The sequence below is a fragment of the Fundulus heteroclitus genome, chromosome 20 (assembly GCF_011125445.2).
Source record: "Fundulus heteroclitus isolate FHET01 chromosome 20, MU-UCD_Fhet_4.1, whole genome shotgun sequence".
In the NCBI taxonomy this organism is placed as follows: Eukaryota; Metazoa; Chordata; class Actinopteri; order Cyprinodontiformes; family Fundulidae; genus Fundulus; species Fundulus heteroclitus.
Window position 1 is genome coordinate 27,526,348 of NC_046380.1, and position 26,346 is coordinate 27,552,693.

The 26,346-nt window shown below is 42.2% G+C and overlaps 2 protein-coding genes across 2 annotated transcripts in view; one reads left to right on the forward strand and one right to left on the reverse strand.

Moving 5' to 3' along the window:
• srgap2 (SLIT-ROBO Rho GTPase activating protein 2) overlaps positions 1-14,942 on the reverse strand; it is a gene marked incomplete in the record, with an annotated part of 70,673 nt that extends 55,731 nt beyond the window's left edge. The window contains 1 exon segment of the mRNA XM_036151882.1: positions 14,395-14,942. Within this exon segment, the coding sequence (XP_036007775.1) occupies positions 14,395-14,461 (67 nt within the window).
• Positions 14,943-19,350: 4,408 nt separating this feature from the next.
• Positions 19,351-24,365, forward strand: fam72a (family with sequence similarity 72 member A). Its single transcript, XM_012874914.3, has 4 exons — positions 19,351-20,088; positions 20,297-20,374; positions 20,793-20,917; positions 21,708-24,365. Exons 1-4 carry the CDS (start codon positions 19,937-19,939, stop codon positions 21,800-21,802), a joined length of 450 nt encoding a protein of 149 aa, XP_012730368.1. The 5' UTR covers positions 19,351-19,936; the 3' UTR covers positions 21,803-24,365.
• Positions 24,366-26,346: the final 1,981 nt, after the last annotated feature.

Consider the following 26,346-nt stretch of genomic DNA (forward strand, 5'->3'; position numbering starts at 1 on the left):
CTGTTAACCGACCAGGTTTATCCAGCAGGCTGTGAGAACCCCAATGTAACTGCAATTAGAGTTTAAATCCTTATTCCTTATCACCATCCAATGATATTGTCTCTGTATTAATGTCAGATGTTAACTCCAAAGGAGGTTAGCTCTGATTTCTGAATAACCATGTAACTGTGAATTGGACTGAACACAAAACAATGTCTATTCCGCAGTTGTGGTTTTATTGAACCAAAAGCAATTCCCTGTTACAGTAATTCTCTGATTCAAACAACTTTGGAATTCTTACTCATTACTAAACTAAAACATGCAAAATATATATGTGGAAATAAAGAACAAAACAAAAATAAACAATGGATTAAAATGAGCGGTTAGCAGATCTTAACTTAACTCAAAGTTGTTTAACACCGCCCTCGAAACACCGGCATTTCACGTATCAGCATTGACAGACAGAACAGCTTCGGGAATCTCACTGGACGCTTTGATGTCTTACACAAAGCTAGTTCAGCTAAGCTACCTACAGTTCAGATACACGTGACCCTCCCAAGATGGCTGCTACGATGACGTATGAGGGGAGGTCCTAATGACGTAACCACGCTTACGCTGATAGGATAATGCCTCGCTTCGAGAGGGGGGGGCAGCTAACTGGGAGTTTAAAGCAAAGCCCGCGACTTGAGCTCGGACAAAGAAATTAAACTGATAAGAAGCGAAAGAAAGAGAGAGAAGGGGGAAGCAGGGAAGAAGATAGAAAGGAATAAAGCGGCAACCCACGGCGGGGTTCTTAATGGATCACAAATCAACACAGCAAATCAATTGTAAAATGCATGCACATACAAAGAAAATGTTCAGCAAATAATTCCAACTTCGTCGTGGAATAAAAGCATTAACCAACACCTACAAAGTTCTACCGCCTGCCCAGGCACTTCTAAACACCCTGTTGGTGAGACAGAAATGAAAGGGGGAAAACCCCGTTACTTTGAGTTGCCTCGGGGGTGGTCCGGAACGCTCCGAGTGTGGCTTTCTGGACGCGCTTCGACGAGCGCAGTTGTCCACAGGCTGCAGCGGGACGGGGAAGAAGCTCCTTCGTTTCTTCCTCCGGGTTCAACAGTCGCTTTGTTGGCCAGACAAAAGCGGGGTCCTCTTCGATCAGTGGGAGATGCGGCGTCTCTCAGTCTTTTGATCAGAGGGAATTTAAAAGTACTTATTTAAGTCGACCTCCTGTTATAAAGCAGGGAATAACCGTTGCGTCGAAAAATCTCGGTCCAGCGAGCAATCGAACACGTGGCGTGGGAATCACCCCAACGGAATCAGCTGTGTGTGTGTGTCTTCTCGGGTTGGCTAAAGCCAGGGAAGAAGAAAGGTTGTCGTGGGTGATCGGCTTTTATAGCCATCACCATAGCAACCTTATCTTGATCGGTGGCCATTTTGCCGTGTTGCGTGATGGGAGTTTGTGGCCATTTTGACCACATGAGTTGGTGGCCATTTTGACCACATTGCATCATGGGTAACGTAGTCCGTTACGTCCCGAATTGATGCAGCTTTTGTCACGTATGAACTACATGAGTTGGTGGCCATTTTGACCACATTGCATCATGGGTAACGCAGTCCGTTACGTCCCGGATTGATGCAGCTTTTGTCACGTATGAACTGGCACAACACTAATGTCAGGAGGGAAGGACTATTTCACCCAGTGTAACAAAAGGGGTTTCTGAACAGGATTACCAACTATAGCTTTAACTCATAATTTTGGAGTGTTAACTTGGGGTGTTCATACTGTATGTGGCACAGATTCTAAAAAAAAAAAACAGAGGTAACCTTACTTGAAGGTCGAAAATAAGCCACATTAGTGAGCCACTGTGCACTGCTATCTTTTCTTATAGCGCCTAAATGGTGTAAAACACCCGATTGACTGCACATGGAAAGAATACCTGTTTGGGGTGCAACTGATATAAACATTTTTTGTTTTTGAGTGCATCGCCGCCCCCCATGTCATGCTACCCTGAACGGAAAGCCTAATAAAACTGCTAGTCTTCAGGGGTTGAGAACAACAAAGAACAAATAGTCTTGGGAGAAAAAAAAGCTATAGAGACATGTCTAACCCTATTTTAACAAGCCATATTTCAACCATACATTCCAATACTAAGCAAACCACAAGCACAGACACAGAAACGCTCTAATTTCAGTGGTATGTTGATTCGCGTCGACTGATCCGGCATGCCTCTAACGCAACTATAGCAAACAAAAAAACAAAGAGTCACAATTAGGATTTATTGCAGAGCTTTTGTTCAAGTCTGTGTGCTTATATTTAGTATCTTAGCTGTAAGGATGATGTCATGATTGCAGCATAAAAGCCCCCTGAATGTGCGACTGCGGGGGGAAACGCATCAGCACAACAATCGTCCCCTGTCTTTCCCTCCCTGTTTGCAGATGATGAGTTTAGCACATCTCCCACAGCCTCAGGACACACTTCACACATGCATGAGAGGGGGAGCGCATGCGAGCCTGCTCTTCACACGGCTGCACCTCTGGCCATGCTCGGCAAGAGGCACTCGAAAAGCCAGTGTCAGCTAACAGGTTCCTGCAGCGAGGTAAATAACAGGCCTCGGGTATGTTCTCCCCGCCTGCAGATCCTGACAGCTCGAAAACACACTGCGCTGCAAGTAAAAATACGGTTTAAGGTGGGGTTCATCAAAACCAGGCACCATGGCGCTGGGCCACGGTGGCACGTTGATTCAACACGATTACATACACCCATTTAGGCAGGTAAGAGATAAAACCACCACACCCAAAAGCATAATCTGCTAAGATTGTCAAATAGTGTCAGTAATTTGATTTTAAGATGCCATTGAGCACTTTTTCCTAAATAAAACTGCAGTCATGGGTCAACTTGATATTTTCCATTTCAACAAACATGAATGCCTTATTTGCTGCCTGTGGTTTTTCCTCTCTTACTATTTTAGCAACGTTTTTAATGGTTAAAGTCTATTCTGAAATAGCAATGCATAGCAAACTATGTTGTGCAATCAGACATAAAGAGAACAAGAAACTTGTTTGGGGTAAATCTTAGAGGCCATCGAGTGATGAACCAAGGGGGTTGCTCAGTATGTGTCAGATGTTGAAAGCGTGTTTGTTTTTCTCTACATTTCTCAGACATGCAGCAGAAAAAGCAAAGAAAAGAGCTTCTTATACTTAGAACAAAGATTACAACAATTTCAAGTAAAACAAGAGAAGAACCTGTGCTGTGGATACAACCCATTTTCATAGGCCGACTCCTTTCCTCGTGGAACCGTATTCTGACGGCTTTAGACATTTTGCTGCTTTGAAACCTCAGAGCCACCCAAAGGGCGCCAACAGCTTCTAGCAGAACCTGCTGACTTTCTGCAGACGAAACTTAGCAAAATTAAACTGGTGTTTTGGAACAGGACCGGGATCTAAAAGCGGTCAGAGACCAGTTAGCAGGGGATTTTTTTTTTTTAATGGCTGCTTTCTTCAATGAAAGCGCTTCCTGGCACTACCCGCAGAAATTCAACATTCTCACTCATTACTTCACCACATTTGCGCCGCTGTATTATGTAAAGTCTAACGCGCTTTGGACCTGTAAACTGAACCCGGTTTCCTAATAATCTAATTAAATACCCTAAATAGTGTATTTTCTGTAACAGAAAGGAAAGATTTGAGCACAGGGATTAAAATGTGTTAACTACATCAATGCAAAGCCACTTTTAGTTAGTTGGCATAACAGCACTTTCCGTTAGATTCAGGAAGTCATTTGAGAATAACAGTTTTTAACCCATTCCTACTATTTTTAACATAAGAAAAAAAACATCTTTGAATTTAATATTCTAAAAAGGGGGATGTTAAATGTAAATGTGTTATATTACATCAGAGGATAAAATGGTAAATGATTTGAATTAATAACTTAGAGTAATGCAGTTTTATATCAAGAATAGATAGCATGCATCCAGTAAGAGAATATTTATTCCCGCCCTCAGATTTAAGCTTTGACTTTGATTCGGCGACTTGAGAAGATCTCTGGAGCTTGCACACATGCATTAGCTTTGCTTTGTTTTTACAGAAGAGTTTAAAAGACAGTGTAATCTAAATGTGAATTCGCTCCTTCTTGAAGTCCAGTGACTTCAGTGCAAAGCTCCACCCGAGGTTGTGCAGATCATGTGAAATCGGGACCTGGAAAGGGACACAGGGGCTTAACTTTCTCTGTTTTAAGGATCACAGACCAGGGGATGGTCCTTTTGAGGGGAATGTGCGGCATGTTTTTTCAATCATCCTACTGCGGATAACGAGCGCATGCGTGCTGACCGTGGGAAACCAAACTGCAGCGCTCCCATATAACGGTGGGTTTAGAGTAAAAGGTAGAACTCAGCGTTTTAAATCGGGCTCTTTTTCTTTATGCGGGCTTATAAAGCCTGCAAAGAGGAAGGGAGAAGTCCCAACCAGAGCTGCTCCAAATCTGGGAAAAAACTAAAATAGAACCGGCGCATCCACATGGCAACGAGGGGGGAGGAAATAAGCGTTCTCACACTCGTTTATACAGAAGAAAGAAAAAGCAGGAAGCTCGGTGTGTGTGTGTGAAAAGTGATGCGGATTCAGCTGAGAAGAGGTGATGAATGGCTTCATTAAAACAGCATTAGGAGAGGTGTGAACTTGAATAGAGAGGGCCAGTGTGCTGCGACTACTCTGTTCCAGCAGAGAAAAACCTGTCGCAAAAAAGCCAGATTCTCCCCTCGGTCCCAGCACATCCTGTTTTCTCTTGGCTAATTATGTGCAGATCTCAAAATGCAACACCAGGCTTCCATAAATGTATTGAGATTCAGATATTACTGGTTGGGATCACTGAATTCATTTTGTAGAAAGAGGTTTTTTTTGTTGTTGTTTTTTTTACTAAGGATGAACAGATAAATCAGCTAGAGATCAAAAAGTAGAGTTCTGAAAAATCGGATTTTTCTTCGTGTTCACTGAATCTATCAAAACAAAGAGCTCGCACCATTTTTAACACCGCATAAAACGGTAATAACCTTTGAATTCCTTCCTTTTCTGCTGGATTCAAACGTATCACCTCTGTTTAAAAGAAACATCTATAGCGTATTTTTTTATACATAGTTCCTTCGAAACAAAATTGGTAGAAATGGCAAATGGTATAAAAAAAATCTGAATTGCCAGAAACTGCCAGTAAAACCTGATCTGCGCATCTCGCATTCCTATTTTTTTCAGAAATTACCAGTTTAATTTTGCGAGATGAGGGGGAGGGGGTTAAAACTAAGAAATTAATGGGAATAAGGGTGCAACAAAACAGCAGATCTGATCAACCGGAGTCTAAAGCACGAAGGAGGAAAGACCTGCAAAAGACACAGGTCTGGGGGTTTAAAATGGCTTTAAGTGTGTGTATGTGCACGGTGCTAACCTGATTAACCAGACCCTGCAGGGGAGTCATATCTGCATCATTCTTTCTCATTTTCCCTCCTGCTACTCCCAAACCCAGAAAAAAAAATAAATGGGGCAATTCGGTAACCCTGGCAACCAAACTATTCCTCGGCACCGGGAGGAGAAACTGCTGATGGAGGGGGAAGCAGAGAGGAAGAGACGGAGATACGGCTGATGGAGGAGCGACACGTACGAATCGACTAAGAGCTGGTCCTGAGCATCTTTAAAAGCTATTCAGACTTCCTCTCACATGTTTTCCAGATCCACCTCCTTTTTCCATTCCTTTTTTTTTTTCCTCCTTGGTGAGAGCCCCTCGCCATGTCTCCTCCTGCTCCGTCCTGTACGAGGACTGTTCAAACACAACCTGTTTCCTTTGGCACCCCTCGGGAAGAAGTGTACAACCTTTCTGGTGTGTTTTCTCCCCTTTCTTTCTCACCTATTTATTTACAGCCGGGCGACTGTTCACCCAGTGATTGTCTTCCAGAGGATGTGACTGGGCTTTGTCTCCGCCCTGCTTCAGTTTTATATAGATGTCTGCTCTCTTAAAAGACGCCGTCACCGGCACACACTCGGTGGCACCTAAACATCCCAGCTTTCACTTTATGTTTGTCCAGCGGAGAGGGCGAGGCACGCACACACACGCACTATACGTGAGCCAGATGCTGTAATCACAAGTTGCAGATTACAGGTTTGAGTTGTCACAGGAGAGGAGAATAAGAGTCATATTTCATAAGTGACACAGGAGAGAATAGGGAGAAAAGAGGAGGGGGAAAAAATGGTGTGAATTTTGACTGAATGTAGGCTGAAATAAATAAGCCATCAGCTAGCACCCGCACACTGACACAGCGGTGCCATCTGAGGAGCAGAGGAACTGTGTCTATAAAGCACAAATAGCTGACAAGTTGCTACAAAAAACAAAAGACATGCTACACAATTTATTTACTTCCATTTTCATAAAATGAAACGCATACCGTATCGGGCATATTTATTTGTATAGCAATAAAAAATAAAGTCACGCACACGGTTGACAAAAGTGCTGCACAATGTGGAGAACCCAAGACAATTACAGACCTAAAAACACTGACATAGAACAATAAAATCTAGTGAAAACGTAAATTCAGACTCAGGCATTTATCAGCTTTAACTCAGGTAATGTCTGCTGCTTCGCTCCTATTCTGCAAGTAACCTCCAGTGTGTGTTCTTTATTGGTCAACTACCACAGTAAAAACAGCAACAACAACAAAAAAAATGGCACCTGATCATTTTTCAGGTGCAGTAAAACGGCAAGTAAGTAGAGAAAAACTGTATTATGAAAGGCGGTTTGGTGCAATGTTGCAAAAAAAAAAAAAAGGGGACTGAAATGCTTCTAGGATGTTTCATCATGGGTGTTATTAGGCAAAGCAACAGAAAACAGAGTCGGATACAAAGAGGCTGGGACATAAAGACAAAGTCATGGAGTTACAGGTAATTGTATAAGCTGGAGTTTATCAATGTTACGAAAAAAAGCATCCTATTTCACCTGGACATGTAAATGAGTAATGCTGTTGTGTTGAACTGTGTTAGGGATAAAAAGTTGAGATATAAAAAATAAAACGTATTCTAGGAGACCGTTGATTCCCGATTGTTCCAACTGTACGTCTTACAACAGTGCAGAGAACCTGTCGACAGTCCCAAATCCATGCCACAAAGATTTAAGGCAGCGCCAGCAGAGTGCATCTATTAAAGTGGCTGGTTGAGTGCAGAGGGCCTTGATTTTCATCAAACATCCGACCGGGACTCGGTCTGACCAAATGTCAGTCCTCAAATGCCTCGAGCTACCGTCTGGGAGATAAAATCCTGATCTGATATATCTATGCAGGTGGTTTTTGACTCACTGAGAAACATTCACACGTTTTTAAAAGTACATCTCTAAACATAGCTTGCATCCTTCACACCCCGAGACAAAAATAATTTAATAACGCAGTTAAATTCAAAACACAGGCGTGTGGCAACTTCCTCTCCACCACGACCTTATCATCTCACACAAACTACCTGTCTCACAGGAATGCAACAGTTGACACTGTGCAAAAAAAAAAAAAAAAAAATCCCTCAGCAGGTAACAGCAACAGCAGCCAGACTGCAGGGCTGACAGTGGTTTTGAGCAGCCACGTGAACTAATTTGGGTTTTTGCGTGCGTTTTAGTGATGATAACTGCATCCACACATCAGATTCCCTGAGGTGAACCTCAACACATCAAAGAGGGAGAACAGGAGGGGGGGGGGGGCATCTTGAACCAATCTAATCTCACCTCAAGCGCAGAGAGGGCTTGAAGAGATGGGAGGGTGACTTCAGAGCGTCAGGATTAGCCAATCAGAGGCAGACTGAACATCTGTTAACCAATCAAGTCCATTTCTGGAACCTCTGGCACGGTAGATGAACTCTGACCTTTCACAATTTGCTCTTTTCTTCTCAGATAGATTATATTTATTCAAAAATCCTCCTGATTCAATCTATTCTGTCATTTTTTTGGGGGCAGAAAATGGTAACGGCAGCCATTCCTGTTGAATCCTTCAGCCATCAAGGACACTATATGTCGGAGGGCAGGCGGAGGATTAGAGATCTCAATCAAACTGCGATAAGGCAGCGCTGCGTTTTAACGCTACAGGCCCTCTGATGCAGGAGGCCACCTCAGCACTTAACAGAGCGAGAAAATTCAGTGCTGCGCGAACATTTTTCACATCAAGCGGCAAAGAATAAGGAGGCGAACGGGCGAAGGAACCAGGAAATCAATGAGCGTTGCATATGGTGCTGCTGACACAGCAGCACGCACAAAAGCCCAACAGGACAGAGGGACACCTGGTTGGAGATGCACTGCTCTGTCGTGTCACCAAGGATGGAGGATTTAGCCCTGTTCCTTTTTTTATTTATTTTTTTTATCCGGAGATGCGAGAGGGGTTAACCGCAGGGCCAAGAAGCTCAAAGCCCCTGCAGCTCTGTCTATGTGTGGGTCTGCGTGCTGTGTGAGAGGCAGATGATTCCTTTTGGCCAGAACACAAAGCTCTGGACCTAAACAGGAAGCATCACACACTTCTGTATTATCCATGCGTGTTCCCGTTTGACACAAACATCCTTCCTTCCTGTCTGATTATTTTCAGCCGTGTCAGCGGGTTTCAATCAGTGCACTTGCACGCGGCGACAGGAAGTAAATGTTAATGTTCAGAACTGAGCGGTTGACTTGCCGTCGACCCCACTAAATTGCCTCCGTTTGAATACGATCTGCGTCCTCTACATGCTAGCGGCCACCGCGTGGCCCGACGCGGAGCTGCTGTTTCGTTCTAATGCGTTACAGCTGCCGAGCTGTCTCTTCAACATATCACCCGAGCACATTGCTTCAATCAAACGGAGACACAGATCCACAGTCCTGTGCCGTGTTGCCACATCTTCCATTGTGTGGTAGTGAAAGCGGCCTTTTATTCTAAATCATACGTTTCTACAGCTGCCCTGTCAGCACGAAGCTCACTGACGCACACGCAGGCACACACACACACACACACACACACACACACACACACACACACACACACACACACACACACACACACAGTTTAGGCTCTAATCCCTCATCAGGGAGACAAATTCGCACTATATATGCGCCTGGGGTGTGACAGTATTGGCGGCCTTTGAATTATTTTATTTTTTCCACATTTGTGGTTATTTGACAACAAACTTCAACATATTTTCCTGGCAATTTATGGGATAGAGCAACACCGACTGCACAGAAATGCTGTTTTTGTTTTTTACAAACGACATCTTCAAACGCATTGAACGCATTTATATTCAGCCTGCTTTAATCTGATGCCCGCAAAAAACAACCCGTGCTAAAAAAATTGCCTTCAGAGATCAACTAATTACTAAGTAAAGTCCACTTGTTAATGCTATTTAATCTCAGTATAAATCCAGCTGTTGTGTGTTATGTGGGGCTAAATACAGGTTAATACTGGGAGAAAATCCGTTAGAGGGAGCAAAAGACTTTAGACTGGAGCAGAGGTTCTTCTTCCAGCAGGTCTACGATCCTAAAACACACGGTCACAGCAGCAACGAAACGTTTCAGGTCAAAGTTCAGACCTAAATCCAATTAAAGATGTGTGGGAAGACCTGATGTTCACACATGCTCTCCATTCAGTCTGACTGAGCTCGAGATCTTTTGCAAAGCAGGTCGGGCAAAAATCACTGGATGCACAAAGCTAGTAGAAACAAACTCCAGAAGCCTTGCAGGAGTAACGACAGGGACACAGGGCTTTTACAAAGTGACTCGGGGAGACCTGAACGCAAGTATTTCACAGATTTCTGTTATTTGTGAATACCCTGAATATCCACTTGTCAATTATGCCTTTGAGTTTGTTGGTCTATCACATAAAATCCCCAATAAATTACAATGAGGTTTATGGCACAGACATAAAAAAACGGGAAAAGTTCAAGGGGTGTGAATATTTTTTTTATAATGTATTTCACAGGAAATCATTTTTTGCTGTAAAAACATATACCTTAAACATATACTGGATAACTACTGGTATTTCAGCTATGTTTCTAATAATTCGGTCATGTTTTATTCCACATTTGAGAGTGCCCCTTGTTCCCCTTCTCTGTGGTTCTTGCCAGCCATTTATATATATATATATATATATATATATATATATATATATATATATATATATATATATATATATATATATATATATATATACTGTCTTTTATTTTAGCTATCTGTATCCCTTCATATGCGCGCACAAACAAACGCATACACGCACATGCGGTGACGAACACACCCTGTTCCTGGACAAGTAGGAACATTCCTCTCATCAGCCAGAATCCCGTATCAGCACTCCGTCTGTGTGAACTACAGCAGCATTCAGAAGGGGACGGCGGCACTAAAAACATCAATGTGCAAAAGCAGAATTCTTCAGCCTGTCTGCGCAAGATCATCTGTTAGGATGCGACGCAGGCTCATCTGAATTTCTGAGTTGTTTTGACACAAAACAAAAGACGAGGAAGTGAGAAGTAGTAAAAAAAAAAAAAAAAAAATGTACCTAAAAAAAATCAGGTTGTGAAACCTGAATAAAGGCGTTTGGAATGAGGCGGCATCATATAGGGATCTGTTACGCAGTCTACCTTTTACTGAAAACATTCTTGGTGTATGGTGCAGAAGAGCATCGTAGGTGCAACGTAAGAAACACTAACTAGTATCTAACAGAGACCAGGATGCTGTTGAATAATCAGGACAAGCAGATTCATTAAGTGCTTCATTTACAATGCTAAACCTACTTGTGAGAATAGATGCATATTTGTGCCGCTACACCCGGTGCTGCAGAGCTTTCCGGCTGTTATCCACAGATACCATTTGCATTTATTTCCCCCCACGACGCTGCAGCGTGTTGGTGCATTATTTTCTCAGAGAGGTATGACACACATCCCCTCCATAATGCTTACAAACAGCACGACAAACTGGCCGGACGGCACGCGTGATCAGCACAGATAGAGCGCATAGCTAAAACAGCCGTGCAGATGTGCAGGTTTAACCTTCCATCAGTTCGTTCCAGAAAACAAAGATGATATGTGTGTCAGAGACACAGGTGGAGGCGAGGCAGCACTGTGCCGCTGGTCACCGGGGAGCAGTGCAATAACTGGCAGCAGAAATCAATGTAGCAGGGTCGATGGACAAACATTAAGTCCACAGCGTGACAACGCAGCGGCGATGAAAAAGGGCCTTTACGCAGGCCGCCGAGCATAAACAGCTGTCTGAAGGGAGCTTAAGACGCAAACAATAACCGCGCCGCGGTGACAGCCTCAGGAGTTTCCTATCAGGCGAAGAGGAAGAAGGCCACAGTGAGGTGAGTCACTTCAGGTTAAGATTCTTCTGTGCTACCGTACAGTTTACAGGAACGCCTGTTGTTCGCATTTTATGCAAAGGTACGACTACAAAGCAAACATGTTAAGTGTGAAAACATACACGGCCTTGGAGAAGCACGCTCCTGTTTTTTTTTTTTTGCTAATAACCTGTATGCACGGATGTCTCATAGTTCTGTCTACATGGCCCGGTCATTATTTTGACGTTTTACTGCACGTTTGTTGAAATCCTGCGTTTGTGTCTGAGGCCTAGTCCAGACGTAGCAGGACATCTGGGTTAAAAAACCGAGACATTTTTATGCGGTTACGCCTTTCAGCTACACATAAAAAACGTTATACATCCCTTAAAGACGAATGGTCCTACAAACTACGGCCAAATTGAAGATTCATAAACGCTCCGGTTTTGAGACTGCGTGTGCGCAGGAAAAGATGGATATTACTGTCCAGCGCGTCACGGGTCTGCGGCCAATGTTCCCGCGCTGCGTCACGCACGTTGCGACCATCATACGCTGGAGATCAAAAGGATTCCCAGTTGAGTTTTATTAACTTTATATTCTAATATGGTGTTTAAAAGAAGCTAAAATTCGTTATCTGTCCACAAGATCGAACCCCCCGGCGCCATGATTCACTCCTAACAGGAAGTGGTGGTTAGTTTGAACGATTCTGATTGGCTGGCATAAGTTTTAGTTTTGCGATACATTGCCCCCTATGCGTCTTGTAAATTTCTCCGTTAACTTAGCATTTATTTACCCTGTTCTAGTAGCCCAGACCACGTCCAGCCCTCGACCCCCCCCCCCCCCCGCATTGTTTTGAAAATTGCGGTATGACTTTGTATTCAGTCACTCCACAGAACCGCCTTGTGCTGCTGCAAGTATTTTGGAGTATGCATCTATCAACTTTGCACATCTAGAGATGTATGGTCAATTTTTAAGCTTTAGATTCTCCGTAGGACTGAGATCTGAAATTTGACTCGGTCATTCCGATACATAGTGAATTTCTCCATTGTGAGATCAATAAAGCATATCTTATCTTATCTCTCTTATCTTATCATAGACGTGTATTGATCCAAGTTATTCCATTGTGGCCATGGCTGTATGTTTAGGAAGGTGAGCCTCAGTCCTGGTCTCAAATCTTTTAAAGCCTGATTGTTGTATGCTGAAAAACAGAATCCCAACAGCATGAATCTGTCTCTGCTATGTGCTACTATAAAGATGATGTGTGTAGGTCTAACGGATGTCTACAGGTGTTTTTCGGCTACATACAGCGTTTGGCATCTAAGCCAAAAAAATCTCAATTATGGTCTCAGCTGGCCGCAGCACTTTTTCATCCACAAGCAAAACTTTACGCTCCATTATTTCAGCAATGGGTTTATGGGTCCCACTCTTCCATAAAGACCAGATTTGGTGTAGAATTGCACTACCCATACGTTTCCTGTCAACAGATTCTCCCACCTGAGCTTTGAATATTTACAGCTCCTCCAGTATTACTATGGGACTCTTGGCTTTTTCTTTGATTAGTGTTCTCTTTGACCAGCCTGTCAGTTTAGGTGGATGGCGGCGTTTTGGTGGATCTGCCGTTGTGTCGAACCTTTTCCCGTTCTGGATAATGGATTCAATTGTGTGCACTGGAATGATCAAAGCTTGGACTATTGTTTTTCTAAGCCAGCTCTTCTACTTTAAACTCCATAGCTTCTGTAAGAAACCTCTAAGGCCGTTCCAGAAGAGCAGTAACTATACAGAGATTGACATACAGATAGATTGGGTCTGGGGGCATTAGAGAAAAAAGTTGCTGAACACATCCCTCACTTGTCAGGATTTTTCTAGTCAAAACTCAAAAATCCAAATAAAGCCCATTTTTTGTTGTGACGTGATAAAATGTGAAAAAAGATCCCAGTCCTTTAAGGTGCAGAATTTCCCTTTTTTTTACCATCAGTGTCCGTCATCCGGGAGCAGCTGGTTGAACTTTTTGCAAAGGAAAACACAAGCATGCGATAGCTCCGCACGCCTACCCGTTTCCTTTCAATTTGTGTACTTTAACACTAGAAATTCCAGTCCGACAGCATCGTTCATACCTCTCCCCCGTCGTCGCTGACTAAATCTAGTTCTGGCAAATCGAACTGATGGTGGAAAGCGGCTCCCCTTAAGAACAGGAGCACCTGAGGGTGACAGGAGGAGTGGGAAGAGGGCCATCGGGCGGCTCCAGTGATGATGGGGCAAGTAGTGGCCCATCTTATCCAGTGATCTGGCCCAGCAGTAGCAGAGCATGGAGTGCACAGGCTGTTCTCCCTCCTCCAGCCACCTCAGAGTTTATTTCCCTTTTATTGCAGCATGGGGTACCAACTACTTAAACTCACAGACCTGACAAACAGTCCTTTTTTTTTAACTGTGATGAACCAATCCACCGCGGAGAAACCAATCACCTCCATCTGATCTTTCCCAGCCCTGACCTGTGGAGGAGCTGTAATCAATGAGCGTCATGCGTCCCATCGTTTAATTGCAATGTGCGTCTTAACGCAATAAACGAGCGGTATAATGCAGAACAGCAAGGCAGACATTCAGGGAAAGAAAACGCCCTACATCCAGCTTGGTGTTGAACCCCCCACCACCACCATCACCCCCCCCCCCCCTGCCCAACCCCGGGCTTCTCCTACACATCACCTTTACATATGCCCTTTTTTTCCTGCCTGAACAGACCGCTGGGGCCACATCTGGACTACACCTCTGATTTTCTGCGCGTTTTTTTTTCATTCCTCCCCCTGCCTTTGTTAGCCATCTCTGCGCCGTCTCATACCCCCGTGCGATCATACGCTCGGAGACATCGTGAAGCCCCTTTAACGACCGCAATTAATTAAATATCAGCCATGGGATGCATCCGCATGACCACGGCTCGTTTTGGCAAATGATCGGTGCAATAAAAAAAAAGGGGGGGGGGGAAGAAATGAGAGGTGAGGGCGCAGAGATACAGAGAGAGAAAATAGCGTGGCAATCCATTGGGCATTATGGTAAGGAAGCGCGTCTTTAACGCAACGTTGCGCCACTATGTAGTGTGGAAAAAAATGCATTTAAAAAAAAGTTAAAGTACCTTTCACTTGAGTTTCGTATTCGGCCACGATCTCCTTGTCCTTTCGGAATTTTGCCGGAGACGTCATGGCTGAGTTTGGAGATCTGGTCTCACTTGTTTCCCCCCCACTCTAGACCGCTCGCGTAACCGGCTGTGGATTAAACAAAAATAAAAAAACTGGGGGGAAAAAGCCTTCTTGGAACAAGGCTCCGAAGAGAGAAGGGCTGAAAACGAGAGATCCCGGATGGGAGATCGCTGCTCCTCTCCGTGTGCGCTGTATTGTTTGTCTCCCTGCTGCCTGGGCTCACTCAGGGCGCATTGTGAGTTTGGCGCGGCTGCTCCTGCTGCTGCTCCTGCCTCGCCGCCTCCTCAAAACCGGTTATGGTGAAAACAGCTTCTGGTGGAAAACGATTCATTCCCTTCGTAATGAAAAGAAACTAACACACGCTGCTCACGAGTAAGCCCTCCTAAAAGTTATTCTGATGCCAACAAAAAAAAAAAAAAACTATCCGAGAGGGTTTCTAGTTGGAGCCCGCCCGCCTGTCTAAACTCAACTGGTCTGTTCTCTTCCTCCTCCTGAAGGGGGAGAGAGAGAGAGAAAGAGAGAGAGAGAGAGAGAGAGAGAGAGAGAGAGAGAGAGAGAGAGAGAGAGAGAGAGAGAGAGAGAGAGAGAGAGAGAGAGAGAGAGAGGGGGGTGACCAAAGTGGTGATGGGGTGTTGGTCAACTTGCTGCATAGTCATGGAGGCGTGTGCACACCTCACACAGGCAGAGAGCAGCATCTTACCTGCATGATGCACCCAAAAAGGCGTGCGTCCTTTTAAAGTTAACAGCCAGACCTTTTTGCTTCTTGCTTCTTGATACACAGAGCCATGAAAAAAAATCATTTGCACCCTTGCAGATTTCTATTGTTTATATTTTTTTTGTCATGCTTTAATATCAGACAAGATTAATGATGATTTTGTTCATTAAGCAACCAACCTGGTCCTATCTGAAAATATAGGAACTGTACCCCGTTGGTATGTCGGGAATTATGTGTGATTAACCACTGTGTATTGGCGAAATTTCACTGGTCACACTAAAGCTTAATTACTGCTAGAACTGTATAATCAAAAGTCATTTAAACAGAATGTTGTCTGACAGCGTGAAGTAGGCTAAAATATCTATAAAAAAAAAAAAGCTGTGCATCATGAGAAAAAGTCATTAAAGGGAGAAATTATCTTCCATTTTTTTTGGGTGAGACAACAGACAAAGATTTCTCTAAGAGCAAAGGTGTAGTAAAATGTAAAATGGAAGGATGGAATCTAATCAGTATCGATAGACGTATATTGATGATAGGGAAAGAAAGGTCAATAAAAAGTTCAATAGAACAGTTTTCCTTCCTTTTGCATTCCAGCCTATCATGTAGGTTAGTATTACATCACTACTTCCTCCCAACCAATCACAAATGCAGACCATGTAACCAAGCTCTGTCCCTTTCAAAGAGTTCAGAGAGCACATGTTCCTTTTTTCTTATTTAAAAACTTGCCGTTTTGGTAAAAAGTTGGTTGAATAAAGGGTTGCTTTTTAATTCAGTGCTTGTGTGTTCTTTAGCTACAGATAGGTCACTAAGCAACAGCATAAATTGGCCAGGGCTGCACTTACAAAAAGTTTTGAATTTGTTTATAATTATCGATATGATTTCTATTTTATCGATGTGCTTTTTTTCTATATCGTCCAGCCCTGTACTGAATAATCGGTAATCGATCTAGTTGAAATGGCATGGCCAAATGTATCTAATATTAATTATTACACTTCAAAAAAAGTGTAATTAAAGTGTTATTACAGTTCACAAAAACACTCACCACCAAAGAGTAGTTATCACCATCGGAATCAGAATGAACATATTCAGCCGTAGTCAAAAATTGTTTTAGCATTTTCTGTGCTTTTGCTGTTTCTTGCTCTCTTTCTTTCTCTATCTGCTGTCACTTGCTCCGCTCTCTTCTTTCTCTCCTCTCAGTCTCAATTTACTCACACAGCCCTTCCCAATGCTTGGCCCCTTCCTCCCACATTTTAAACGACACTTTGCTATAAAAAATGTCATGTCTAATACGGAGAAGTGGAAAGTGTGTTAAATGTATCAAAAGTTGCTAACTGGACGTCAGTAAGGCTTTTTTGAAAACATAAAATTACAACATTTAATATGAAAAAAGGTCACTATACCAATGTTATCTACTGAGCAGCATATCTAAAACACAATATAAGAGCCGCTTATGACATTGACAAAGATTAAGCTAAAATGCTTGTAACAAATGCACATTTCCATACATTTGTCAGATAACATCATTGTATTATTTTGAACATGGTTTGATTATTCAATTTTTTTTCCTAATATAGATTTATTGCCCCAAATTCGTCTTTGCTTTAGACAAGTTACATGATAATTCAAACGTTGTTAGCAGTGAGATCAGTAAGTAAGCTCCCGTTTGGAATAATACCACAATAATATCGGTATTCTTATATTTTAATTAGCTTCTTCCAAATTTGAGGGAGAGTATTTCTTTAGGACACAGATCAGGAAGTCCACAAAATGCAGTTCAAAGCCTTCAGCTGATCCAAAATGCTGCAGCAAGAGTTCTGCAAGAGGGATCATATTTTTCCTATTTTTGCTTCCCTTCATTGGCTTCCTGTTAAATCAAGAATATAATTTAAAATTCTTCTTCTAACGTATAAAGCCCTTAATAATCAAGCTCCATCATATATCAGAGCTCTGATTACCCCATATGTTCCTAACAGAGCACTTCGCTCTCAGACTGCAGGTCTGCTGGTGGTTCCTAGAGTCTCTAAAAGTAGAATGGGAGGCAGATCCTTTAGCTATCAGGCTCCTCTCCTGTGGAACCAACTCCCAGTTTTGGTCCGTGAGGCAGACACCCCGTCTATTTTTAAGACTAGGCTTAAAAGTTTCCTTTTTGACAAAGCTTCTAGTTAGAGTGGCTTAGGTTACCCTGAGCTATCTTTGTAGTGATGCTGCTATAGGCTTAGGCACATCAGGATATATTTCTCTCTCTTTGCTGAGTTCTCCTACTGTTCTTCAATTTGCATTGTTTGGTGTTATTTACATTTTTAACTTTATGTCCTGTCCTTTTTCTCTTCATAGTAAGTAAATGTGGTCTGGTGTTCTGTTAGATGTGACTCCATCCCGGGTGGCAGATCATCTGCCATTTACCTATAACATAGAAAGGATTCCTGGATCAATGTGTGCTTCTGTGCTTTTTGTGTCTCTGCTCTGTCTTCTCTAACCCTCAGTCGGTCGAGGCAGATGGCCGTTCACACTGAGCCTGGTTTTGCTGGAGGCGTTTCCTTCCTCTTAAAGGGGAGTGTTCCTTTCCACTGTTGCTTTATGCATGCTCAGTATATGGGATTGCTGCAATGACATCAACTCCAAGTGGCTTCAGACAACAAGCCTTAGATTCTCCGTAGGACCTATAGTGGCTTCAGACTATAGGTCTGAAGCCATATTCCTTGACCTATAGGTCAAGGAATATGGCTTCAGTTTCATTTTGCTCTTAATGATGACATTTTTAATACAACATACAAAAGGTAAATAGAAATTGTTTCTCTTATAAGTATGAATATATACATTTTCACAAAGGGGGATTGGATTGGTGCAAATAAGCGCGGTATTGATCTGGGCACTCTGTTCATCAGATTGACAGCCTGGGGGACAAATTGTCTCTGTGTCGTCTGGTTTTAGCAAACTGCCCTCTGTAGAGCTGACCGGAGGGTAAATATCTAAACAATTTGTGTCCAGGGTGTGTGTGCAGATGTTAGCCGCCCCTTTTTCTGACCCTGGGTCTGTGCCGATCCTGAGTGGAGGGAAGTTCACCCCGATAATCCTTCGCAGACTTAATTGTTGGTTGCTGTCTGGATCGGCTGAGCACTGTTACCTTGCAGCAAGAAGTTCCTGGGTTCACCCTGGGGTCTTTCTGCATGGAGTTGACATGTTCTCCCTGTGCATGCTTCGGTTCTCTCCGGGCACTCTGGTTTCCTCTCGCTGTCCAAAACCATGACTGTTAGGTTAATTGGTGACTATAAATACACCCTTAGGGTTGAGTATATGTATGCATGGTTGTTTGTCTTGTCTGTCTCTGTGTTGCCCTGTGATAGACCGGCGAGTTGTCCAGGGTGTACCCCGGCTCTCAGCCATTGACTGCTGGAGATAGGCACCCGCGACCCTGCACGGAAACAATAACAACAAAAAAATATTGAGCTGATATCCATTGATCTAAATAGTCAAAGATATAGATGTCAACACTCTCTTAAGAAAACTAAGAATGTCCCGTTTTCAACATATATAGTAGAGGCTCGATTGCATGCACAGTGGAATGATTCAGTCCAGGCTTTATCAGAGGATGTATTGTGTGTCTCCAGCTTGTCTCAGTCGGACGCAATTCTAATGCAGAGAAAGCACTGAAAGTTTACTGTTTGCTGTTAACACCAGTAAAAAAAAAAAAGTTTTTTTAATAATAATAAATGACATCTATGTTTTCACTGTAACTCAGTCGATGTCTCAACTGTCAAAATGTGAAAGATTTTGAACAAGAATGACTCTTTGCCTCATAATGTGTGTACGTACGGTTTCTATTTCAGCATCAACAGATAGGCCTATAATAATATTTTTCTCATATAGTGCACATCATGGCAGTCTCAAGCTCAATTGACCAAACGTGAGTAAGGAACAGAAAATTTGTTCATTATGCGCATATGACCTTGTTGGGTTTTGTTTTGCTTTGTGCACCCAGTACCTGGCAGAGAGACATATTCTGCTGATTCACTGACTGTTTTACTTTAGTTAAAATGGGTGAAAGTTGTCTTTGATGCAATTGGGTCTAAATATTTTACATCCTGAGCGCAAACCCCGCCTACCCGGAGAACCACTTTCTGTCTCGTCGGTTGATAAATGATGCGGACCAACTTCTAGCTCTTCAAACAGTAGCAGGCATTTTCCTTTCCCGTATGGAGGCTTTTCAACCTAGATTTACCAACCAATTGAATTCGAGGACCTGGGAGGGAACTGACCAATTACATTGGCTGCCGTAACACGCGTCCAATGAAAACCCGACGTCGGGTCTTTTAAACGGTGTTTCAGGAAGTGTCGTTAAACACCAGGAAGTTGTAAACAAGGCTGACAGCTACTGAGTTAGCTGATAATTAAGGTTGCATGGATTCCGAAGTAGCCCATTAAAAAAGGCGACATTGGTTATTTTTACGTAAAAAAGCGTACCGGGTTTCATGCAGCGATCTTTTTGCGGTTCTTTCGTGGATCTGCTCCTCTGAGGTGCCGTTACCTGTCTTCCGTTTGAGCGCTGCGGGAAAGAGGGGAAAAAAAGCTAACGTTTTTGTGTTTTTTTTTTTTATTTATTTATTGCACAAGGACGTTAGAGCAGCTGTCGTTGCGCCATCGAAGATAAACATCAATCGTCTACCATTTACCCGATCTAAACTAGTTCACCGCCTATAGCGCCGTCGTGAACGCCGACAGCGATTTCTTAGTTTTGTTTTGTTTGTTTTGTTAGCTAAACAACGATGTCCACATCCAACGCCAGCTTTAAGAACAAGTGTGTTGCCCAGGTGAACTGCATCTTCTGTGACAGTCTGCTCTGCACCAGGGGGATGAAGGCTGTGCTTCTCGCAGACACCGAAGTGGAGCTCTTTTCCACGGATATACCTCCAAACAGGTAGGCGCTAGCTGGATTAGCACTTGCTGCTAGCCTTTGTTTATGTCCGCCGATCTTCTGTCTGCGGGCTGGAATTAGCTTAGCGTCAAAAAACCTCTGTCTTGTACTCTGTTTCCGCTCACATCGTTGTACGTGATGCGTCTTAATATCGTTTTTTTTTTTTTTTTTAATGGGTAATGCCTTATGTTTGTATGCTTCCTCTCATCAGAACTGTTGACTTTGTGGCCAGCTGCTACTCCACCGAGAGCTGCAAATGCAAACTGAGAGACATCGCCTGTCTTAAATGGTATGTACACTTTCTCTCTTTACCTTACCAGGTTTGCTGAAGGACGCCAGCTTCTGTTTTTATTGTGTAATTTAAGGAGAGCCTATGATGATGATCATCACTTTCATTTTCTAATTGTTTTGAGTGAAAGTGTTGAAGTCTGCCACACTTCTAATATTTTCTATTAAAATGCGTGTAAAAAAAATAAAATAACGGAATGGTTGCTAAGCTGTGTCATGGCTGTGAATTTACACAGAATAAACATGCCAGCAGAGCTGTTTTTTGTATTCCCAGGCTTTTGTTGTTGTTGTACACAAGGCAAAAACAAACCTCTGTTAGATAATAGACAGCCACTGGTGGAGTTGGCACTTTTCAACCCCCCCAGAGGAAAGTGCTGACCTATGTTTTCTGCTTTATTCTCCCTACCTCCTGCTCCCAGTGGCAACGTTGTGGGGTATCATGTGGTCGCCCCCTGCAAACCCTGCCTGCTGTCATGTAACAACGGCCACTTCTGGATGTTCAACAGCGACGCTGTGTCCACTCTCAACAGACTTGATGCTACGGGTCAGTATAAGCCCCCTCTTTCTTTTTTTGACCAGGCACATTTTTTTGGTATCCTTTGGTAAATATGTGCAAAAAGCCTTACCATGGTACAATAATCACAAAAAATAAAGATGTGGAAAATTTCAATAGAATTTTCAAAATACCAGGAGAAGAAATACCTTTCTAACAAAATCATCAACAATTAATTTGAAATGCATGTTAATTTTGTTTCAGTTTCTAACTGGAGCAGTCCATTGTTTTCTGTTTCTCTATGGTGTAAAGTGACCCAGGTCCACATTTCGATTAGCAGCTTGCCACTAGGCAGAATTAATTATGTTGTCACCATACGCAGCAGATGTTTGTTACAATTGTTTGATATTTACACCACCGGCTGATTAACGGCCGTCTTCTCAAAAGGGACTTTTTATTTTCTGTTGTGATTCACAGTTTTTGAGAACTTCTATTTAGCATTACATAAACATACCCAGAATATTCTTTATCTATTTTCTTTCATGCATACAGCTGAGTTGATATTGTTAAATCAACGCATTTTATTCAAGCTTGATAAGCATGCAGGAGGGCCTCTGATTGTGCCACTGTTTATTTTTTTTGCCCCACTCCACTAAATAAATTAACTCAAAGGTTGGATATTTTATCACGTTTTCAGTGTGGAAGGTTGCTAATGTAATAAAATGTATTCAGTCTATGACTTCTTTCACATCTTTTCCAGGGTGTGCCTATGTGGGTTGCTCTGTACAGGTGGCATTGAGCTGTTAAGCCCTTTTTAATTTTAACCTAAATATGCCTGCAGGTCTGAATCTGCTCCTGTGGGGAGATCTTCCAGAGCTAGATGACAGTGAAAACGAAGAATCAGAAAGTCCGTCAGAGGAGGACTGCATTAGGTAGAGTGGAACATGGACAATGTACGCGGAACCTGGTGGAGGACGTTCATTTTTGGGGGAGGAGGAGGAGGAGCTAGAAGAGTGTACAGACCATGCTGGGAGGAGAACGAAAAGAGGAGCCTTAAAGGGTAATTGAACACCGAATCACGTAAGGCCGATAAGCTCCGCTGTAATCCCCTGCGTGGGCTGCGCCTGCAGCCTCTAACCGTTGCTCAAACAGCGATGCGGCAGCAGGTGTTTCGGCGGAGAACACCTGCTGTGACATCACGAGAACGGGTTTGGCTGCGACGCACACTTGTGCCTCCGTTTTTTTTTGCGTTTAATTACCCTTTAAGTGCGCGGCCATGCCTTTCTCTCACTTTACACCGTGAAAGCACAGATTGGGGGGACGACAACAAAACATGTAGCTGAGGAAATCCGAGGACATTGTTGACTCTTATGACATCTATATTTGGGATCAACTTTGACTAAAGAAGCAATATAAGTTGGCTGGGGATGCTAGTCGCTGTTTATTTTAATTTGGACTTCATGAAAGGATGGTCACAGCTCACCCAGTTATAATCTGTACACTTATTATGCTGTGATTGAGAGTTGTGTCTTAAAGGCCTATACGTGTTCTCGCTGTGTGGCTTGGTGCTGAATGAAACCTCGAGTGCTTTTTGAATCTCACATATTACAGAAATGGCACAAATATTAATTGAAGTACGCATTATTGTTTTTTTTTTTTCCTTTTTAAGGGCACATAGTATTTAAGGTACTGTACAATTTCATATTGTATACAAGTGAAAGCTGTTGCCATGCATAGGTCTTGTTTGTACACTTGTGATGTCAGTGTATTTAAAATGTAACTCCAAGGTAAATCTGACTGTTTACCTTATTAACGTACTAATGGAGGAATATGAGATTCAGCTAAAAAATTGACTTAATATCTGCGTTGTGACATGAACTGATATGATCTATAAAAATCTATATTGAATGAAAAGGGAGAAAAAAAAAATGGCTGAAAACATGAGCTTCAAGAGGACGCCGGGAGCCATGCTTGGTTTATGTTCATGCAACGTCGTTACCTGCAGCACCTGAGGAGGAAGTGACAACTCAGGCCAGGGGTCATTTTAAATAATCAAAGATTGTTAAAAGTATTTGCCTTGATGGGCCTTTTTTATTGGGTCTTCTCATAAAAAAAGAAAACTTCAACAGTTAGAAAAAATGTTAGTGTTGAAACCTCTTTATATTGTGTTTGCTGAAGATGAAGCGCAATTTGTTACAGAAAGAACCAGCTGGTCAGAGTTCAAATTCAAAGGTGCTCTGATTCAACTCGCCCCGTCGCCAATTCGTGCCTCCATGTGGTCCATTCCTACTTCTTTATACCCGTAAACAAAACATTTCATACCTATAAACATTATGCATTAGTTTAATTCCATTTGGTAATTTTATGTAGATGGTCACAACAAGACACAAATCCCACATTTAGTTTACGTGAATTGTATATTATTTATTGGAGACATTAAATTACACCCATTTTTCCACTGATTGCGGTTCTGATCTCATTAACATGACAGATTATGGCCGCCCCAATCAAATCTGAATAAATTGAACTTGGCCAACGCTCATGTGCTATAGTTGGTCATCAGTTGTGAAAACGTGTACAGTGTTTCCCCCAGCAGGTATGAAGTGATGCTCGGTTGGTATTAAAGGCGAAAGGGCGACGCGACCAGTAGCCAACTCAAAGCACTTGGTTTTTATTTTCTGTCTCGCAAACCTTTCTGTGCCCGGGTCTTACTAAGATTCTCTCTTAAAGTGACAGTGGTTCTATTTGATATTTCATTTCCATTCATAGAACCAAGTTTACATACGTAAACTAATGTTCTCCAAGTGGATGAAATTTGCTTGTGGTGTTGGCAATCGCTGTTGAGGAACCGAACATTGAATGTTACAATGTTATTTTCCCCTTTTTTTTTTTTTTTTTATTAAGCTGAAGGCTGAGGATACATGAGATGGCTTTTTGCCAAGTCACTGGAGCCCCCAAGTTGATCTATGCTGCAGCTTTTAACTCCAGAAAAAAAAATCATAGAAGACGAAATGTTTTACTTTTTTTTTATTTTATTTTTTTATTATAGAAACTAACAGTCTGTAACCTTCAGACCAAAATCTGTCTGTGTGTATGAAATGGTGCATTAGCTTGATATTTATGAAATACAAAAACCAAAAGTACTGTTTTTTTTCTTCTTCTTTTGTTTAACTAATGCTTTTGATTTGTATTGTGCTAATATTTCTGTTTGTATATTTAATGTGTCGATCTGTAGTGCTTTGTTTTGTACATTAAGGATTGGATGTGTACAGTTTTACCTCAAGATGGTATGATGTGTGGATTTCCTCTGGCTAGGATCATTGTTAAAAGATAATCAAGTTATTTAAAAGCCTGTTTCTGATGGTTGATTAACAGGCCCAAATAGAAATATATACATATATATTTTGGAGTTGCACTAAAACTGCGCTGGTAGTTTAAAAAGGATTTGTTGTTTTGTATGCTTGTTAAGTTAATAAACATTTTTTTTTTTTTTCAATTATCTTGATCCCATTATTGTCTCACTGTTTCTCTTTTACTTTTTTTTATTAAACCTGTTGCAGCCCCCCACCTGCAGATGCATCTTAATTAATTAAAATGTGATTTATCAGTTCAAAAGGTGAGACTCATACATGATAAGGATTCATTACATACAGTTTTAAGTGATCATTTAATTGTGATAATTGAAGCTTGCAGATAATTAAAAAAAAAAATCCTATTTTTGTTGAATGTGACTATTACATAAAAACCAATTAAAAGGGACTTAACGTGGAAATGTCAGACTTCTTAAAAGTATGTCCATGTACTGTTCAGCATATACACTTAATTACTGCTTAATATGCGGCGGGGAGGAGATCAGCCTGTGGCTCTGCTGAGGTGTTAAAGAGGCTCAGGTTGTGTTTGATAGCGGCTTTCAGCTCTGCTGCGTTATCGGCTTTGGTGTCTCGGTCTCATCTTCTTGACGTTACGCCACAGATCTTTGCGTCTGCGAAGATCAGGACGTTCTGCTGGCTAGTCAAGCGCAGGGATGCTACTCGGACGCCGTGTGCTGTGAACGGCCAGCGTCTTTAATGATGACCTTTTGTGTGACCCTGCTTGTATTGTGTGTCAGGGACGGTCCTGCCTCATGATTGTGTAGATCTAACATGGGATCATGTTTAAAAATTCTTGTTCAAAAGTCTGGTCGTGATTAGCAGAGAAACTACATTTTTGTTTTTTGTCAGCTGTAAGCATGAGAAGCTCAGAGTTGAGCGGACGATCCTCTGCAATTAAAGAAGTCTGTTAAAGTGGGGCATGATTTGGCCATGAGTAGGATTCCTCTTAGCCATCTCATTGAGTTTTTTTTTTTTTTTTTGTTTTTTTTTTGGGGTGGGGGGGGACTCAGATCCTCCCAAGGGATTATGTCTTCTGGTCTGGGAATCTCATGAAAATCCCCTTGATTTAGCTGGAGAGTACTTGGAAAGAGCAACAGCTGAGTTTCCCTTCTGTGGACCTGTTACCTCTGCGACCTCATCTTTTAAAAGCATAAAACAAAGGATGGATTAGTATTAAGTCAGTTACAATGTACATTTTTCTTTTGCCTGCTTTATGCTTGCTCATATAACCTTCATTTTACCATACAAGACAGTAGGATTCCTCTTAGCCATCCCCTGGAGTTTCTTTTTCTGGGGGGAAGACCCAGAAGCAGAAGTCCCTCAAGGGACTATATATGTCTTCTGGTGTGGGAATCCCATCAAAAACCCCTGACTCAGCTGGAGAGTGCATTGGAAAGAGCAACAGCAGACTTGGTGCGCCTTTGTCTCTGAAAAGCATAAGACAAAGGATGGGTTAGTATTAAGTAAGTTACGTAGTACGTTTTTCTTTTGCCTGCTTTTTGCTTGCTCATATAACCTTTTATTTTACCATACAAAACAGAATAAGAGCTCCTATTTACAACTGTGACCTGACAAAAGGGACTTCGGGTCTGACTACCACGGATATTTCTTTCATCAACAGACAGATCCGTTAATAAAGTTGGTTCAATATTTCAAGTGTCACTGGAACATTCACCTCTCCCAACCCGAATATAAAACGGCTTTAATCCAGTGTTCAACAGAATATATGGGAAAATGGACACAGGTGCACAAAACGTGTCTTCTTGAGAGAACAATTGCATGTTTGTGTTAACATTTCATTGTAAGGGGGAACCTGTTCTAATAGGCAATTATAATTATGCCAGCAGGGGATACCAACATTTGCAAGAAGGAACCTGAGTGGTTGCATTTAAAGTGGAGTCATGAAATGTAATTCTACCAAGAAGCATTTCTCTCTCATCTCATTGGACGCTCGTTAATTGAATAATGCCATCTAATCTAAATAAACAACCTACAGCAACATTTTGTACCAGAATGCCAGGAGATGGATTTCTAAAGAAGGAAAATGATTTGCAGAAATAAAGACTGTCTTACGGATGTCTTTTTTTGGCCTAAAATAGCTAAACAGAA